Here is a 20783-nt window from a genome sequence, read left to right on the forward strand (position 1 = left end):
TGGGGGTTTCTTAAATAGGACTGGTTTAATGGCTCCATCTCTGACAATCCATCCCTTGCCGATAGGACTCCATAAAAGGGGTTTGGGCATGTGCCTGTGACACCATATCGCTGTCTGATACAGTACATTGCTCTTTGCACATGTTGTGCCAATTCATCCTCTGTTGGTGGCAGGTTTGCAGAGGCTGCATATGTTGTTGATGCAATTATGAACCTCAGTTCATCCAAGTTTGTGCACATCAGTCCATTTTCCTTTTTATTTTTTCCGTAAAGCAGAAGCGCAAATTCTTTTGCGACTGGCAAAGACTCTTCCAAGCTGGAAGAGTCCAAAATGGGCCAGATCTTTGAGCTCACTGAGATGGGTCTTGAGTTTGGTGAATGCTGTTGTCTTTCCTATTCTGTACAAACTACTTGTTGTGTCACAGTCAGTGAGTGCATGGCATGCTGGTAGACAGCAAGAGCAATGTATCAGACAGTGATATGGTGTCACAGTCACATGTCCAAACCCCTGTTATGGAGTCCTATCGTCAAGGGATGGATTGTCAGAGATGGAGCCATTTGACCAGCTCTATTTAGGAAACCCCCAGCACCTACAGAAGTGAGAGACATTACTTACTTGTATTGCAAAGATGCAAACTGTGGAGAGAGTGGAAAGGGCCAGTGCCTCTCTGTTGCCCTTCCAACATCTTATATACGCGCAGCAACAATGCAAGATCCAAATACTTTGGAAAAAGGTTACAATATGATACACAGAAGAGGGAAGAATGTAACATTGTGATAGCTTAATCTGACAAATGGACAATGATACTAAGGATACAGTATATTAAACATGATCGTCTCCAGATAGACAGGCTGCGTCCAGACTGAACAATATTTAGACAGTTTTGTTTGCATCACTCTTTTGCAATCCTTACAATTGCAGTCCATGGAGGATAAGGTTGTGAATGTGCCCCAGACTCCCAAACACTGGCACAATAATCTGGTTGGGTCATAATACGCAACAAAGGCCTGATACTTTGGCTGTGAAAAAAGTGTGCATATACCTGGACAAAAAAGCAGTCACTTTTTATTTCTCTGTTCTGTTTTATTTTTGCCTTGGTTATTTTGTTTTCTAATCCGTTTTTCTAGTCTGTTTTTGTGATTGTGTATTATGATTACTATTATACTTGGATTAATGTTCCAGTTTCAATAAAACTTCCAATATTTACACCTTGTATTTCTATGTTTTATGGTAAATGGCCTGCATTTATATAGTGCTTTACAATCAGTAGGTACATTCACCCATTCATACACCGATGGCGGCAGGCTGCCACGCAGGGTGCTGGCACACCATCCGGAGCAATTGGGGTTCAGTATCTTGCCCAAAGACACTTCGACATGCCGACTGGAGGAGGTGGAAATCGAACCACCGACCTCTTTTATCCAAAGCGATTAGTGGACGACCCGCTCTACCTCCTGAGCTACAGCCGCTCCAGGTGGTTTGTAATTTAGATCAACTTTATTTTATTGGTTTACCCACATTCTGACTATTTGGTGATGTAGTTCAGCCACCTGGTATTTCCCTCTCCAAATATGATGACCATCAGAGTCAGCATTCTTAACTTATAGGCTATTATGCCACTTCACTTATCCCCCATTCAGAATGACCTAATTTGACAGTTTCAGAGAAGAGGTACGTCTATGTCTAAAGAAATCTCATTTGCAATAGAACTGTACCAGATATCTCCATACAACTACTGGCCAGGGTTAAATAGCACCCTAGACAATTCAGTAATGGTATATTTTCCAGGGATTTCTGTTTTTCTGATAAATGAGAGAAAAGTGATGGAGTCCTATGTTCCTATCACCACAAAGTACAATTTCCGCCTAAACTAAAGCTATATTTACAGGACTATAATTCATGATCTTTTTAGGTAAATCATTTTCTGACTATTTGGTGATGTAGGGCAGCCACCTGGTTCATACCTCAGCAAATCTGGTGAGGAAAAGAGTGAGCATTCTTAAGTAATGGGCTTTTTTGTCACCTTTACCCTATTCGGACTGGCCTAATTTGGCTCTTTTTCAGGGATTGGGGTAGTTCTAAAGAACAGCCAAAAAAACATTTTTTCCCCAAAAATAAAATTTGCCAAGAATCAATTTCATTAATGGGAGACCCTAAAGATAAGAAAAAACATTGTTGGCATTTGTTCTACCTCGGGTAGGGGTATCTCGAAAACTAAAGCCTTTTTTGAGGACTTGCTGCTAGACTATTATTTACCTGGGCTTTTACCACTTTTGCTCGGTCAATACTCTCTCAATACGTAACATGACTCATGCACTTCCTGTTGCACAAGGCAAAAGAAGAAGAAAAAACGTGGGCTTTTAGTGAGATATTTAACTAATGGCCATGAAACACATCTGATTAATTCATGCACGGCTATGGCGGTGGTCTTAAAAGAGCCGCCCCTCGACACTGTATACTGCGCAGTGTGCTCGCGTAAATATTTGATGGCCTTTTGACCTCATTAGCCATGATTGAGTGAGCTCTCCTGCGCCCACTCATATGTCTTAGTCAGTGACTGGAGATCCAGCCAGAACGGAGCTCCAGACTCGGCCATTAGTGTGTATGTGCACGTGTGTGTGTGTGTGTGCGTGCGTGCGTGCGTGTGGCCCGGTCAGCGCTGGATCAGAGAGAGAGAGAGGGGGAGAGCGATGAGGGTGTTTCAGCCAGTGACCTCTAGGCCAGCCTCGTTAAGAGGGCTCTCTCTGTCTCCGGCCACAGACTCCAACAGTCTGCCCTTCACCAGAGGAGAACGAGAGAGAGAGAGAGAGAGCGAGAGAGAGAGAGAGAGAGAGACAAAGAAAAAAAAACTCTACGGCTATTTATAGTCCCTCCGTGACGCTTTCCACCTTGTCCCCGGGCGATCGGCGACCCCTCCCCACCTCCTCCTCCTCCACCCCTCCCGCTGAATGTCACTCCTATTTAGGTCAGCAGAGCCACGGCATGGCCGCTGAGCCGTGGCAGATCAGAGGCACGCCTGAGTGACACCTACGGCGAGGAATCAGATCCCGGGGACTGATGAGCAACAGAGGGAGAGATGACAGAGACGTGACTCAGGGAAGAAGGGGTGCGCGTGTGATTGGTCGTTTGTTTTTCGTGCGCCCCGCCCCTCATTTGCCAGACACACTGGACACACGCGTGTTTAGGGGGTCACCGCCATGATCTGTGGTCCTCCCCATTTGTCCAGACGCCCCCCACTCCCTGCTAAGGTCATACTCACACTCACTCAAGGTAATACTCATTTGCAACAGGTATCGATAGTATTGATACTAAACATTTGAAACTGATACGATACTCATTTGCAACAGTATCGATACCAGCAGTGCTTTCTCTTAATGAAAACTCAAGCATACTACTGATTTTCCCCTCCCTATCATTGGTGGGCATCTGTTGCTTCCACAAGCTCAAAGTGTTCTGATAGGCTGATGACTAGAGCAGGGCTAATCTGCTGTGTGCAAAGTGTTTAATAAAAATAGTTTTATCGTATATGTTTATGGAGAAGCGTGTGTCTGTCCTGTCCTCCATCTACAGTATCTTTGTTTATTTGTATGCCTCTTGATGGGTTGTCATTCCCTACGTGGTATCGAAAAACGGTATAGAGTATCGATATTTTCCTGGGTATCTATCTTATATATATGTCAATGGTATCTATCTGTATCGAAGTTAGAAATTCTAGTATCGTGACAACCCTACTCCCTGCTCCCGAGAGTCCGAGGCCGTCCCGAGCACTGGCAGACAGAGCGGTCAACAGTGTTAACGCGCGGTGCTGAGCAATTATTTGCCCGACCCGATTGGAGAAATGATGGTCAGAGCGACATGGCAGGGGTTGGCTAGACAGAGGCGATGAGAGTGGAGTGGGCGGAGCTTCCGTAATGATTCCTCAAATGTACTGGTTTTCCCTGAGAGAGGCACATGGAGGGAGACAGCTCCTGAGAGAGAGCACATGGAGGGAGACAGCTCCTGAGAGAGAGAACATGGAGGGAGACAGCTCCTGAGAGAGAGAACATGGAGGGAGACAGCTCCTGACAGAGGCACATGGAGGGAGACAGCTCCTGAGAGAGAGCACATGGAGGGAGACAGCTCCTGAGAGAGAGCACATGGAGGGAGACAGCTCCTGAGAGAGAGCACATGGAGGGAGACAGCTCCTGAGAGAGAGCACATGGAGGGAGACAGCTCCTGAGAGAGGCACATGGAGGGAGACAGCTCCTGAGAGAGGCACATGGAGGGAGACAGCTCCTGAGAGAGAGCACATGGAGGGAGACAGCTCCTGAGAGAGGCACATGGAGGGAGACAGCTCCTGAGAGAGAGCACATGGAGGGAGACAGCTCATGAGAGGCACATGGAGGGAGACAGCTCCTGAGAGAGGCACATGGAGGGAGACAGCTCCTGAGAGAGGCACATGGAGGGAGACAGCTCCTGAGAGAGAGGCACATGGAGGGAGACAGCTCCTGAGAGAGAGCACATGGAGGGAGACAGCTCCTGAGAGAGGCACATGGAGGGAGACAGCTCCTGAGAGAGGCACATGGAGGGAGACAGCTCCTGAGAGAGAGCACATGGAGGGAGACAGCTCCTGAGAGAGGCACATGGAGGGAGACAGCTCCTGAGAGAGAGCACATGGAGGGAGACAGCTCCTGAGAGAGGCACGTGGAGGGAGACAGCTCCTGAGAGAGAGCACATGGAGGGAGACAGCTCCTGAGAGAGGCACATGGAGGGAGACAGCTCCTGAGAGAGGCACATGGAGGGAGACAGCTCCTGAGAGAGAGGCACATGGAGGGAGACAGCTCCTGAGAGAGAGCACATGGAGGGAGACAGCTCCTGAGAGAGGCACATGGAGGGAGACAGCTCCTGAGAGAGGCACATGGAGGGAGACAGCTCCTGAGAGAGGCACATGGAGGGAGACAGCTCCTGAGAGAGAGCACATGGAGGGAGACAGCTCCTGAGAGAGGCACATGGAGGGAGACAGCTCCTGAGAGAGAGCACATGGAGGGAGACAGCTCCTGAGAGAGGCACATGGAGGGAGACAGCTCCTGAGAGAGGCACATGGAGGGAGACAGCTCGTGGACGAGGCAGACGACGGCAGAAACATTCAAGCGCTTATTTACTGTTAGTTGTTCGCTTCAGTAAAAGTGTTTTTCTGCCCTACAGCAAGACAGATAAAAAAAAAGAGGATTTGTGCTCTATGTATTCTGCTCCTTTGCCAGCAAAGTCAGAGCCGTGTCAAAAAGAGTTGTTTCAAGCTTTTGTTCTAGATTACAGCCTCCTCTCCCCAGAGTGTCCTGACAATGTTCATGTCAGACGCTTGTTCTTCGGGGCATGGCGAGCAGAATAACATGGCAGCTCAAGTCTACAGAGATGTTTGTTAAACTAGAGGGAGGGCAAAGTGGATTTCATCAGTCCAGTGATGAGGTTACAGTTTACATCTAAAGAGGACATCGTAATAGGTTCCAGTCAGTGTTCTCTGCCCTAGGGACATGGCTTTTACTGGCATGCCCTCTGTATCTTGTCAGGTTGAACTAACCTCTCTCTCGCTCTCGGTTTCACTCTGACCGACGGTCTTCCTATCAAAAACACCTTTCTTGGTCTCTGTTCTTTCACTGTTAACTGTTCCGCTGACAACTATCTCCGACTCTGAACTGTCTCTTTCTGACTCTCTCTCTGGCTCAGTGGAGATGCTGAATACCTTATTTAATGGAAATTGCACTTGGATAAAAAAAAAACTTTAATTATTATTATAACTAACCACTGTTGGCAATACAAAAAAAGTTTGAAACTGAAACACTCCTGTATCTTGTCTTGTCCACAGATACAAGGACCGCAACCCACCAAGAGACACCTGTATCCTGCCGGTGATCCCCCGCTAGCCAGGTCCCCGGGGAGACGTTGGCAGGACTATCTGAAAGACGTGGTGCCCTGTGTGAGCTTAGCCCAGCGCCTGCGCCCCTGCTACGGACCCCGTGGCCTGGACAAAACCCTGCTTTTCCCCTACCCCCTAGGACTCTCTAAGCACCCAGTCAGCATCCCAGACACACCCTCTACCCACGCATTCACCCTCACATCAGCAGCCACTAAACAGGCCATGCAGCACGGTGGTGTGGGCCTGGTGCTTCTCCTAGCCTCCCCTCTCCTGACTCAGGCCGGCCACCTGCTGGCTCTGGGGGTGACAGGAGCAGAGGTCCAGGCAGGCTACCAGCTGGGCTGTGACAAGGCCCTGGTGCTCCTGGAGCGGGAGGGGGGGGGGTCTGTTGGGAGGCTTCAGGACCCCAGGGAAGAGCTACAGGTCAGGGCCATCCTCAGGCCTTCTCTGGCCTCCTGGCAGCCAGGGTTTGCTTCCCTGCTGGAGGCTATAGTAGCCCGCTGCTGTGTGTGTGTACATACAGCTGGAAGCCCATCATCTCGGGGGAGAGAGAGGAGAAGTGTGGGAAGGAGTGACATTTGAACCCACCTGCGCAAGAGTCTGTATTGAGCTGGAGGGGGCAGCTCAGGCCACCGGCTCAGACGCTGAAGACAATAAAGAGACGGAGGATGAGGGAGATGGAAGAGGAGAGCAAGAAACAGAGGTCACAGGTGAAACGTGTGAGGAGGAAGAACAGAGAGAGGAAGACGAGATAAGTGAGAAACAGGGCCAGGACGAGGAGGCAGAGCAACAAGGAGAAAAGCCAGAGAGAGGAGAGGAGAGGAGGCGAGCGAGCCAAGTGAGCAGATAGAGGAGGAGACGCACATGAATAGGGAAAATAATGAGAGTCTTGAAGGGGAAGGGAACCAAGATAAGCAGAGTGAAAGTCAAGAAGATGAGGTGGCCAAGACAGAAGCAGAGAACAAAGAAGACCGAGATGGAAAAACCAGAGAAGACGATGAAGAATGTGAAGAAACAGTGTGCGTGTGACGACTGGGTGGATCTGGGCCGAGACATATGGGAAAGTCTATCAGGTGCAGCAAAAGATGGTGGAGTGGTGTGGACAGAGGAAGTGAATGAGAGTCAGAAACCAACACAAGCTACTAGATCCCGCCGGAAGAAAGACCAGCCACCCAGACGCACCAAACTTGTAAATCCTCCAAGCCTTCCTCTTCGGGCTTAGCTTGGTGGTGGAGGAGCCCCTGGCCTGGGTGCCGCCGACGCCAGGTCCAAGGTCAGTGCCACACTGCGTAGCCCAGATCACGTCCTGCTGGACAGCGCCCGGGCGGCTGTGGCTGCCTCCTTGAGGGTGTACCAGTCTTCTCCTGGCTGAGCCCAGGCTGGTGCCCGGGGCCCGCAGAGGAGGCTGTGGCCGTGGGGCTACTAACTCACAAAGGCCTGGGCCTGGTGAAAATGGGGCAGCTGGTGGTGCACGCCTTGGCTTCACCCAGGCTTTGCTGGAGCCAGCCAAGGTGCTGTGGGAAAACTCTGGAACACCAGGTGGCAACCTTGCTGTGCTCCAGCAGTGTGGACGACACCGGGGAGGCACCCACGAACAAGAGCAAACCCAGAATGTGAAACTGCCGCTGAGATGTGACCAGGGGATAGATCAGCGGGTCATGGACGGGCTAGGTTGTAAAGCCAGTGCCATACAGAAAGCTACAAAAGTCACTCTGGTTATCCTCAGCGAGGTCCTCAGTCCATCAGGACAGGAAGGAAATCAAGTCTTCTATCCAAGATCGGGCTGAAATTGAGAACTCTATAATGGATTAGCTAGAACTGTTTAATTGAGACTCCTACTGTTTAGGGAAACAGAAACGTGAAGTTTTCCCCAAATGTATAAATTAAGTACGCAAGCATATGCTTCCTTGAGAATAGGTGTAGTGTTTATAGAGCAACAGAGAACGTTAGACAATAAAATGTGGGTAAAGGGTTGATGGAGGCTGAGGCTGACAACTCACCTTTCAGACATAAAGACATGCATACATACAGATATTTTGGGGGTTGAATATGTTGGAAGTGTATGTGATTGAATATTCGCAAATAAACTCTTCAAACAGGAGCTCTTTCGGTGTGCGGATCCTTCTTTCATCACTCAGAATTTGACCAAACACAAAAGGGGTTTGGTGTACTAACCTGCAGACTGAGTGTGCTGGTGATGTTAGCCTTGGGCAGTGAGATGGACACACTGGTCTCACTGGTCTTCTCCAGCCACTTGGTCAGCAGCTCCAGGGTCAGCAGCTTGTCCAGCCTGGCCAGACCCTCCACGTGGAAGGGCAGCAGGAGCACCAGGCTGGCCTTGCCTCCCCAAAGAGCCAACTCCAAAACCTGCACCATGTTCTCCATGTCCTCATGGTGACGGTGCAAACCTGGCCAGGAAAGAGCAGGATATTGATAAGAAATGAGCCAGTTAGCTCAGCTGGTTTGAAAGCAGTGCTAACATCACTATGATCTGAGGTTGGTCTGATTGAAATCTACACCAGATGAAAGTGCTTTTTTCCCCTTTCTTTCTTTCTTTGTCTGAACCATAGTTAAAACTTAACTTTGTTGCATTTTTGTATTTGGTTCATTTAGGGTCATACTGCCCAATTACAAGTAAACCATGGCTTGCAAACAAAATATGACATGGACTCAAGTAGCTCATTCATTGCACAGTTTTTGTAACAGTTTTTTGTAACCCGTCACCCCATGAGGTTGGAGACTTTAGAGATGGGGGTGGGCAGAACAATCTGATCCCACTCTCTGTGACTACAGCTCAGCACGATGGACTTGCAGTCTTTGCTATAATTGACACCAGTTAAGTACACATGAAGAAAATATTGCCCTACAAAATCAAAGACTTTATCTCCTATCCCAACAGTAGTATTGCAGATATAAACACTGATAGTGTTTCATTGAGTAGAACATAGGTACAGCATCAGTAGAGACTGTGTTTTGCTTGGATTTCCGAGCAGGAATACGCTGGTTATCAGATGTTCAAATCTGTCTCCTTTTACCCATAAAGCCTTGCATTTTGGGGTGGTTTCCTGTAGTTTGTTCAGAGGATGTTGTCACTCCTAACAAACTGTAGTTTGTTGAGGATGTTCTCACTCCTAACAAACTGTAGTTTGTTGAGGATGTTCTCACTCCTAACAAACTGTAGTTTGTTCAGAGGATGTTCTCACTCCTAACAAACTGTAGTTTGTTCAGAGGATGTTCTCACTCCTAACAAACTGTAGTTTGTTGAGGATGTTCTCACTCCTAACAAACTGTAGTTTGTTCAGAGGATGTTCTCACTCCTGACAAACTGCGCAGCAGTTCTCTTGGAAGACAGCCAAGCTTTCAGGTGGTCTAATTGGTGCGGGTTACTTGGTGCCACCCAAGTTAGAATGCCTGTCTTCTCACCTGCCCAAATGAACCAAACTAAAGGAGTAAACACTCCAGCGTTTGATCAAACCACTCTGAACAGGTGTTCCCTAAAACAGCAGACACCAGAGCATTGAACTCATCTGATTCATGCATATGAAAGCATATTATAATGCAAAATAGAATAACATGTATTTCTCCTCTACATCTCTTACTGCTGTCATGACAGAAATTCACGCCGCCTTGTTCTTATTTTTAAGACGGCGCACACATAAAATATGAAAAGCATGCTAATGAATAATTGATGGGATACACAGTGATGAATGATGACAGAAAGCAGATTGAACGTTACAGATGTTCAAACCATTCCAGAGCTAGATTCCTTCTCCCTCCAAAACAAACAGTAGTGAAGTCACAGCGCCTCTTCCCCATCCTTAGGCCTTACTCTCCCTCCTCATTCCCCCATCCAAATACCATGTGTGATAGATATTAGCCATTTTCTCGGATGATGAAGATATGTACAGTTAGTATATTGTTGATAATGACCCCATACTACTATTACTACTACCAGATCAAAGCTTCCCTTTCACGGCATCTATTTGTTCGCAGGAGAGACCGCGACGACAGCCCTGTGTTTTTACCGGCTCTCTGCAACATTCCCACTTTGGTGTACTTTGTTCCCAGGAAGGTACGTGGATCGGCTGCGTCCTCGCTGAATTCTCTCTCCCACAGACCTGATACAGACAGCAAACAAACACAGAGGACACCGCCCCTTTAAATACTGGATGCTGGACATGGATTGGCTCGAAGAAAAGGCTGAAAGATTCAAACAGGTGAGACGGCCAAGTTCAACAATGGCGTGTTCACGAAAGACACGCACACACACAGCCAATGAATCATTGATATATACTGCTGCCCACTGAACGCCGTATTCTCTCCACAAAGCCGTTCCGTTAGCTGAGCTTGGAGCGCTATATAGAGAGTCAGTTATGAGGTCCTTAAGGCCAGCGCTCCTCATTCACATCCCAGTCGGCCCCGCTCACCCCCCTGACTGGTGTCAATTGAGGGGCTGGAGAGGAGTGGAATTGCTCGGTTGTAATAAGCTGCTCCTCGCAGCACATTGCCAGACCCCAGACCCCCCGCCCCCTTCGACAGAGCAGGGGACACTGGGTGGAGCCAGGGGGGTCGGTGGTTCTAACGAAAAGATAATGACGTGTGCTTATGTCACTCGGCGTGAGTGACACCCAGGTGTTGTGCCAAAAAGTGGTTAGCTGCCAAAAAAAAAGTGATTGCAGATATTCAAACTGGTAAAAAGGACTGGATTGGTTATAATCTAGGGCAGAGAGCATGCAAAATAATGCAGAGTCATAAGAATAATTGCAAAAGAGATCATTTCGTTATTTCACATATATAACCCTAACCCATCAGTAAATCCATTTATTATAGTCTAGTTTTCAAATATAGACTTAAAAAAGGGTATCAGACATACTGTAGCAAACACATAAACATAGGAAACTAACTAATTACATTTTGGCACAACGCTGGCACCACCGCTAGGCCTTTTCCCGAAAATCGCCCCGCCCTCCTCGGATCCCAGCCAATCACGAGTGGCGGCGCGTCGGTGTCTCTTCCTCCTCCCAAGGCATGCAAACACAAGTCACAGGCATTCGCTTGAGAGAAAGACGATCGCACCGGAAATTCAAGAACAACTGAAGGTTACCTGGCCTGGCAACTTTTGTGTTGAAACGATGGCATTCTGAGCAATGTCTCCATTATTCTATCTGCCAGGCGTTTACCTGGCCAGGATTCATAGCAGGCCTCGGCGATCCATGTGCCAGCGTGTGTGTGGCTGTGCGGGCTTGTCTCTAGACGAGCAGACCGGGCTCTAGGATAACAGTGCATTATCTTCTAATATAGAACAGCAGTGCCAGCGGGGGACTAGCATCGCTCCAAACCCAAATCCATTAATATCCATCAACGATAAACAACGAGACAATTGCACAGCAACGAAATCCGATCGCTCCCAGAGTCCCTGAGTCATCCTCTAAACATGTTGCAAAGAACAAAAAGAAAATCAATGACAGCGACTGCCTCCTCCTCCTGCTCCTCCATCAACTTTTGATTACTAGTAGAAGTGGTATTTCAGAAGCTATTATTAGAGGTTAAATATGCGGGGACTTGTCCTCTCTGTCTCGCCCTTGCCTGTCCTCTCCCTGTCCCCCCCATGTTGTTGCGTTATCTTGTTTTTTCTCTGACGTCTGTGTGTGTGTTGTTGTTGCGATCCTATTTTCCTTCCTGGCCATCTCCAGTGTTTGTTAGTCTAAAACAGGAACAAAGCCTGAATTAATTAAACTAGTGTGTGTGTGGACTGGGACTCCCAAGGTAGGCCTTTTACATTTTACATTTTACATTTTTCTCTCTCTCTCTCTCTCTCTCTCTCTCTCTCTCTCTCTCTCTCTCTCTCTCTCTCTCTCTCTCTCTCTCTCTCTCTCTCTCTCTCTCTCTCTCTCTCTCTCTCTCTCTCTCTCTCTCTCAGCAGGCCACCCTCGCTTTCTTTATGGGTTTTTTTTCCTCAGTTTTTGGTCTTTACATTTCGGAAATCACGATGTTTACACTTCGCTCGCTGCTTAGTCCTCTTTCCTTTCTCCGATGCTTTTAACACATCTCTGCTGCTATACCCATTTATCTCCCCCAACTAATTGGCCCCTCCGACCCTCCCTCTCTCTGAATCTTGTGCACCGCCCAGGGCGAGAGGGGACAGCAAAGAGCTGTTTTTAACTCTACCCTTCATTAATTAACTAACGGGGACGAAACGTGAAACAAAACAAAAACACGTCCCGCGCCAAAATAATTTGTCCACAACGTCTCTGAGACCATTACATTATCGCACACACACACACTGAGAATTGCCTCGGGAGGACGCCGACATCAAAGACAAATAAAAGTTACCGCCAAACAGAGGCGGCTGGTGGGGAGTGAGAGACAAAACTATCGACCACTTTTAAATTATGAATCAAAACGAAAGGAATCCAATTTGCTATAATCTAATACGAGAGTTGCAATCGGCTGTATGATCTAATTTGTATATTTCCTGCACAAAATTAATGAACCGAGCGATGAGGGTTCAACAGGAAAACTAATTTAGTGATGGAGTCAAAATATCAAACAAAAGAAAATTAATTAAAATTGGCTTATCAATGTACAGTCTGTCAGGGAATGATATTTTTTTTCCTCTCCCTCTCTCTCGTCAACCTGTTTTCTCTTCGGCAGCCTCGCCTTCTCTGCACCTGATAGATGGATAGAATACCTGGAGGAGGGAGAGGCAGATAGAAACATATCAATGTGAACAGCAGGGATGTGGGAAGAGGTGGTGGAGGCGATGGAGGTAGATGAGAGACAAGACAGACAAAGGCAGGGTGCAACAGGAGGATAAATTTAACACAGCGTTTCTTTCTTGTGAGGACTACAACTACAGGCATACAGGTATGAGCTGAGCTCTGCTGTGAGGAGAAGAGAGGGACGGGGGGGGGGGGGTTCAATTCCACTTTTTCAATTTAATTGGCTGTATACATTTTCGATACACTCACAGAGACTCACCGAGAGTTTGGCTAGATAGAACATAAAAAAACATTTATGACTCCTCAGAACCCAAAGTTTAGATATGTTTTACTGCCACCCTTTTACCGTCTCACAAAACACGCAGAGCTCGTGTTTAGCTGTCAGAAAAGTGTCAGCTCTCGTCGCGACAGCTCAATCACTCAATCTTACAGTGAAGAAAATGAATTGTACCATCGCAGTAAGTGAGGCAACAGCGTTTCAATAGGCGTTCAGTCCAAAATTAGATAAGAAAATTAGCTGGAAAAGTGAGCCATTTTATACCATAATTGATTCAAATTAATTTAGAAGATATTGCGAGCCGCAGACTTAAAAGTTTTAAATGACCTGGGCCATGGGCTTTAAAGGCCCAATCAGTAACTTTTTCACCTTAATATAACAGCTTTTTAGTCATTGAAAATGGTACAGTGAATTGTAACAGGGAGAATGTCGCCTCTATTGGTCCCACAGCGCCCTCCAAAGGCCTCTCCTGGCACTAAGCATTTTTGTGCCGGCGTCCCGGAGGCAGCATGTGCGGCATACTGCGCAATGCGCTGTACAGCTGAAGCGCTGTGTTCAGGAAAACAAGGAAGTAACTCGGTGCGGATTTCCTACGAAAATGGCGTTTCACGCAACTATGGATTATTATTTCATCACGTGGTGAGTACCCAATGTCACAACATGTACATAGAGCTTTCTGGCGCTGTGTTTTGTTGACTTTGAACGGCGACATCAATACCGATGCTATTGCACCCAGAGGGCGCTGTTTCTCCAATAGCAAAACTTGGAAAAGGTGCTGAATGCGGCGTTAAAGGGCGGGGGGCGTAGGGGCTGGCCTCCTTGTTCAGATCATGCCCATTTTCAAACTCGACCTTCATTTTAGTGTCACCTGCACACCTGTAAAGTTTCGTCACTGCATCTTCTACGGTTTTGACGCCATCGCGCTAACAAAATCTGTCCACAGACAAAAAGACAGACATCTAAACACCTGGCAGAGTACTCAAAACGGCTTGTGTGGTAGTTCCTGAGTGTCTCTAGGACCACATTGTGCCATCATGACGACAGTCCCTTCCCCCAGCATATAGATGTTTTGGGACAGATCTCTTCCGTGACAGTTGGAGACCTCTATCTAACAGAATGTATTGAGCCTTACAGTAGAAGCAGTGACTCTTCCTCCCCGCTGCCTGCAGCCCGTGACAAAGAGCAGCTCGGAGCCAAGCTGTGCTGCAGACTTGGAGCGCTCCGAGCACAGATGTTAGGCATGACACCCAGGGAGAGAGTCTGGACACTTGTTACTCAATTATTTAAGATGACACATCACCCCCCAATGGAAGATGAATAAGCTCTCAGTGATAGACCCCAGAATCATCCTTTATCTGCTGTGTCCACCAGCTGGGGCGCACACACACACACACACACACACACACACACACACACACACACACACACAGTGCACACACACTCCCTGCAAACTGGTGTACAGTATACTGTAGGCTCCAAGTGTGGTTTGAAGGATGACAAAGGCGCATGTGTGTGCACACATTAATATGCTTCCCAATAAACAGCCAATGCAGCAAATTATCTCATTTTAGGACCGCCTCCAACAGGCTGTCTGCCCACTACAGACATGTCACATGGTCACAGTATTCCACTGATCTATTTCAGCACTCTTCAGTCCATCCTGGCAGTAATATGCTATAGCTACATGCTACATTCAGCCAGCCAGTTATGCCGTGTTGGTCGCCGACCATAGCTACATGCTACGTTCAGCCAGCCCAGTTGGCTAAAAAGTGGTTTCACAGTGGGTCACAGGCCTGTTGCTGACAAACCACACATGAAGAAGTATTTAGCAAGTATTTCAATACTAGTTTATGTGGCAATTACATCCCAATCAACTCCATATTTTTCAACTCTAAATGCAGCAGGTACAATAATATGTTCACAATGCTAAATTATATAGTCTATCTATGTACTGTCTCCTAACCTTTGAAGTGTATGGCATTTGCCAGTATGAGTGCTCCAGCCTTCACCTGGATCTTGACCCCCAGAGGCGCACCCTCCAGCCCCCCCAGCCCGGCCTGAGCCCAGGCATGGAGTTGCTTCAGGTCAGCCTCCGAGTCTCCTTTGCCCAGCGGCTGGTGCCGCAGGCCGAACCTGGCCTGGCTCTCCTTCACAAAGGCCAGGTCGACGGCCGGAGCCTGCTTGGAAAAGATGGCGGAGGCGCTGCGCAGGTGGAAGGCGGTCCCGTTGGCCTCGGCGAGGGTCTTCAGTGCCCCAGACAGAAGCTCTCCGGCCTCGCCGGAGGGGGACGCCGGGGTGTTGAGGAGGTCCTGGAGCTGGCTGGAGGTGGTGCCAGCAGACCCTGCGGCCAGCGCCTCCAGGGAGGAGGCCAGGAGCAGGGGGGAGAAGAGGGTGTTGAGCGATGCAGAGCCGGAGGAGCGGAGGGCCTGGTACAGACGCAGACCCAGGGCCCAGCTGGGGTCGCCCAGGGGCGGGGGAGGGCGGGGCGGCGGCGAGGGGACCTTGTCCGATGAGTGGGTGACATTGCCCCCCAGCACCAGGAGAGCTGGCAAAGAGACGAGGAGAGAGATGGAGAGTGTGGGCAGCATGGCGGACCTGGAGGAAAGAGGGGGGAGGAGACCTGGGATAAAGCACTGATTCTGTGTGTGCATTTGACAGAGGGAAGAATTAAAAACACTCTCTACATTCCTCTCTGTCACTTATAAAATAATATCATCCATATACCCATATTTTGATTGTGCCTTTAGAAAAATAATCATGCAGTCATTGCAGTTGCATTTGTTCATGTTACAGTTATATAAACATAGCCCAGGGCCTCTCATTTTAGACAGTGAAAGTCACTCCTACTTGTAGCGCGCATAGCAGCCCTCGCTTCTTGTGCACTGCTACATCAGGAAAGATGATTTAGCAACATGCTCATTATCTTGCGCGCTGTGCGAAACCATAGCGTGACAATTAACTTTAACGAAGTTTCAAAAGAGGCTCTTTAGTTTAGGACTGAACAAGACTGAGGAGGGAAAGGAGAAAAGAAAAGAAACGTGTTTGTTTGTTGCCTGTCGAGCCCAACATCAAAACCCAGACTGACAGGTCTGACGCGGAACATCTGTGTATTACTTCGTTATTTCAGGGCCTCGCTCTCGGCTACTACATCATGCAAAGCTGTTTGTTCAAAACAAAAGTTACCGTGTATCCAGCAGCTCCTCCGCCGCGGTCCTGGCTGTGTGTTTGCAGGGGGAAGCGGAGTGAGAGTGGGGCTGACTGGCTGGGCTCAGACGTGGCACAGACAGAGGAAGTTAGCTAGCTACTTTCCCCTCTCTGTGTTCGGCTTTTCCTGAAACTTCCAGCCGTCCCCGTGTAGCTGAGAACAGTCAGGTACTGTAACCAAAAAGGTGGGTAAACAAGCGACACCCACATGTGTTTCGGATTAACTTGCTTTGGAGCGAGAACGCGTCAGTTTATGATCCCAATAATTTGTGTGCGCATCTTGCATCCATGTCTTGTTGTGCGCACACATAGCATAGCCTAGCAAGCCTAAAAACACATCATTTTTCGGGACTTTAGTATTAAAAATAAATTATTATTATTATTATTATTATTGATAATAATAATAATAATACATCATTATGCCTTTTTGCAGGTTAAACTAAATAAAATCAGACTAAAACAATATATTATAGCTAAAGTGCATTAGTACAATAAAGATTTTTTTTGGGGGGGGGAATGTGGGATGCATGTTATGCATGTAATGTTGGCACTGGTGAGGTTTTAAAGCTGACACAAAGTGATGCATTGAATTGCACAACACGAGTAACATAATTCATTTGTTTCCAGCCAGGTATAACAGCTGCTTGTTGATAATCAGCCCTCTGGCTGTGGGCTCGGTGGGGGTTGTAGTTCCCAAGGCACTCAAACGGGGTCGCTAATGGTCTTCTCTGCACCTTGACTGCATGACCCTGTGTGAGGCCCCTGTGACAAGACCAGGGCCTCCCAGACCTCATGTCCACAACCCCCAAATAGATTGTTTCCCCATGAGTTATGATTTAGTGTAAGCTCAAATCTGTTTAGAATGCAGGTGGGGAGGGGTGGGCAACTATGATAAAATAGACCTCTCTCTCTCTCTCTATATATATATATATATATATATATATAGGCTATATATATACATTCTTGCTAATTTTGTTAACTTGTAGCAAGTTAAATATAGTGGGGACCCCCCCCTGGAACACTCATGCCCTTTCCTCTTGCGTTGAGAAACCACTGATGTAGACTCATGCCAAAGTAGGGCAGGGCAAACCCGTATTACGTCCGACCCCTCTAAATGTCCTCATTCTGTATTCTCCTCATTTCCTTGCCCCCCATCCCCCCCCCCCCCCCCCCCCCCCCCCCTCCAGGCATCCTAAACGGTCCCTGCCCCTCTCCCTACAGCAGAACAAAGCACGGGGAGCAGATCACTTGTAACACAAGGCTTCGGGATAGGGATTATTGCCCAAATTGAAGGATGCGGAGAATGGCCTATAGGTCCTGATCGATAAATGTAGAGATAGACTAAGAAGGCTGGAGAAGGATCAGAGAGGGATACGGAGGAAGATAACTGCCTGGGACCACCAGTGGTCGCTCGGCAATCAGGCCGAACATGACAGCTTGTAGACCAAAGCAATTATTTACCCCAGCCAAATCAATAGAGCTCTCTCCCAAAAGATAGTGATCAGCAGCACTATCTGGAACACACTCACAGCAGAGAGCACAAACACATGTTGAGCCTATCTCTCTCTACCTCTCTCTCTCTCTACACACACACACACACCCCCACACACACACACTTGTTTCCCTCAGACACTTTGTTATTGGAGTTCTGAGGAAATAAACCACATATCTAATTATTGAGCAGCCAATAACAGGACGCGTAACAACAGCACATGTCAAAACCGCACATTTCCTGACACACACACCTTAAATCGCATTACAGACAGAGAGATAAACACCTAACACGCTCTCTCTCTCTCACACACACACACACACACACACTCTCACACACACACACACACACACACACACACACACACACACACACACACAGTGTTCGTAATGACGAGGCAGCCATGACAAGCCGGGGAATGCGTATAGCCGTTTGGGTTAGTGGTGATGAGTGCGACGTGTGCAACCCGAGAGGTCTTAACCCTAACCAGAGGAGCGTCACCCCCCCTCCAACCCAAGGGATCCCCCCGACAACCGCATCCCAGCCAGCCTCGTCCGTAATGAGCGCCGTCACGTATCGCAATACAGGTGACTCCTGTATAAACCGGGGCTCGCGCCGCGGCCAAACGAGTCCCCCGGGAACCGGCTGGGAACCGGAGACGGCCCTCTCCGTCACCGTCACGGCGGCTCGCGCGTCCTTCGGGGACCTATAAAAGAGGGACGCACTTTAACCACAATGCACCTCTGCACCGCCACCTTTATTACCTTGCTCGCCCCCGCACCCTGTCCCTCCCTGCCCTCTCCCTCCTCCCCCACTCCTCCCTCCCCCTCTCCTACCTCCCCCTCTCCTCCCCGGCCTTGATTCAGTTTCTGGGGCTGCAGACGTGGTAAACGGCGTCTACGCTTGGCGTGTTATCCATTTATGCGGGGCTGTTTGCACGTCGTGCTCGGCGGTCGCCGAGGTTAAACGCCCGTGGCTCAAGGGCCCCGGCAAACCGAATCGACGGCTCGCAATGAAAGGCGTTACGGGGGCGCTGCCAACTGGCCCGGGGCGGTCGGCTCGCCCCCGTGCCCTCATGTTCTTGCTCTGGTTTTCTGTCTGCTCTCTGTGTCTCTAACACTCGTCCGCTGTGCCGCTCACATTATAGCACTTAGTCCATTCCACGCGTCTCTTCCCCCTTGCTCCTTTCCAGAATTAGATCTTTCACGTCACGCCACATTAGCTCGGCCTTCCTCGCTCTCCTTCTTCTGCGCTCCATAACCTCATCTCTCTGTCGCCTCTCTTCCCCCGTCCTCTTTCTGCGCTCCATAACCTCATCTCTCTGTCGCCTCTCTTCCCCCGTCCTCTTTCTGCTCCATAACCTCATCTCTCTGTCGCCTCTCTTCCCCCGTCCTCTTTCTCCAGCCATCCATCCCTCCGTCTCGCCGCGCCCTCTCCTCTACTACCTCTCCGCGCACACCTCCGATGCCTCCCTCCTTCTCCCCTCTCTCTGTTGGGGGAATTCAGTCGTCTGTGCTGGCGTGCCGACGACACAAGACATAAAGCAGGTAAAAACCCTTTACCATAAAACTTAATTAACTTTTCTTTTGAATGCATTAAAATGTCCTCTCTCTCTCTCTCTCTCTCTCTCTCTCTCTCTCTCTCCCGCCCGCTCTTACTCAGTGTCAGGCCATTTCCCCTTCTGTTTCTCACCTCCTCTCATTCCTATACAACCCGCTCCCCCTCTCCCTCTCCCGTCTGTCCCGTTCCAATTCCCCCTCTAAATCTCTCCCCCTCCTCCTCCTCCTACTCCTCCTCCTCCTCCTCCTCCTCCTCCTCCTCCTCCTCCTCCTCCCCCTCCTCCTCCTCCCATGTCTCGCAGCCTTTTGGACTCTGTTCAGAACAAACAGTGTAACATGTGAGCCCCTGTTCTGCTCTGTTCTGCTCGGGCCCGTCTGTCAGCAGCTCTGGCCCATTTCAAGCGGTAGGGAGCTGGTTAAGACCCCGTCTGGACCGGGCCCCCGCGGGGTCCCGTCGGCTTCCATCATGTTGCATTGTGGTCCCTTCAAAATGAGGGGGCTCTTACTTAGTGTCTGGCCAAGCTGCTAAGCTGCAAACCTGCCATCATCTCCCAGTGAACCCTTACCGTACCCCGTAACTTTAACCTCCCGCGTGACCTTCGCCCTTCCCTCGAAGAAGCCAGACAAAACACACAAGAAAGTTTGGCAACGTAGATTTTTTTTTGGACGGATTTTCTTTTTATGACTTTGTGGTTTGGCCAGGAAGCTAATACCCCTCCAGCCCTCTCCCCCGACGGCTGACGTTACGTTCGGTGGCTCACGTCCCAGCTTTATCCTCTCCAATCAGCGTGAGGGATCTGGAGTCCAGGACGTCTGTCTGTGCCCCGGCTGAGCTGCCAGAGCGCCGAGAGAAATCCCTAACATCTCTCCTGAGCTCTGGTTCTGTTTCTCTTCCTAACGCACCTACTTGGCTGTACGCTCACAGGAATATTATAAAGGCACTGAGGCCCGCGAACCTGCCACTCCCTGCTGATGCACGTGAGAATCTGTGATGTAGGGATTCAGGCTTATTCTGAAGCGCTGTGCAAATCAGCCAAGATGGAGGGGAGGGTAAGGACACGATGGAGATAGAAGTAGGAGGTAGTAGAAGGACATTTGGCTATGGGATGTTCTCAGGCAACAGGAGGTATGGAGGATAGATGCTAGTTCTGGGTATTGTTAAAAAACTAAACGATACCAGTACAGATACCAGTACAAATACTGGTACGCTTAGCAGGGGTGGGCAATTTTTTCCCCCAGAGGGCCATACTGACTAACATCAAGTAAGTGAAGGACCACACATTGGAGATTATACCTGCCAACACTCCTGATTTTCACGGGAGTCTCCCTATTTTGAACCCTCTCTCCCGTTGTGATTGGTCATTTCTTGTTAATCTCCCGATATAACAGTGGCTGTAGCAGATGAGATTTATTAACATAATTCTGCCTTTTATTGAGTTTTTGGGGGTTGCTTTGTTTTTTCTTTGAGGACCTTGGGGGCTGGATTGAGATGGTCCAGGGGCCAGGTCCGCCCCTGGGGCCGCATTTTGCCCATGTGTGGCTTAAAGTGACACAGATACCAATACTTGTATAATACTTTTTTTTCTGTCAACTCCATCACATACACCACGCTCGACTTCACCACCACAGCCTGTAT

At 48.8% G+C, this 20783-nt stretch overlaps 1 protein-coding gene across 1 annotated transcript in view; it reads right to left on the reverse strand.

Annotated features, from left to right (window-relative positions):
• Nucleotides 1–20783, reverse strand: part of serpinh2 (serine (or cysteine) peptidase inhibitor, clade H, member 2) — a gene marked incomplete at both ends in the record, with an annotated part of 33667 nt that overhangs the window by 10411 nt on the left and 2473 nt on the right. Inside the window, 3 exons of the mRNA XM_083640126.1 lie at nt 8069–8301; nt 9919–10011; nt 14856–15437. Of these exons, the coding sequence (XP_083496252.1) occupies nt 8069–8301; nt 9919–10011; nt 14856–15437 (908 nt within the window). The remainder of the gene's footprint in view (nt 1–8068; nt 8302–9918; nt 10012–14855; nt 15438–20783) is intronic.

This window comes from Poromitra crassiceps, assembly GCF_964638095.1.
Source record: "Poromitra crassiceps genome assembly, chromosome: 7".
Taxonomy (NCBI): domain Eukaryota; kingdom Metazoa; phylum Chordata; class Actinopteri; order Beryciformes; family Melamphaidae; genus Poromitra; species Poromitra crassiceps.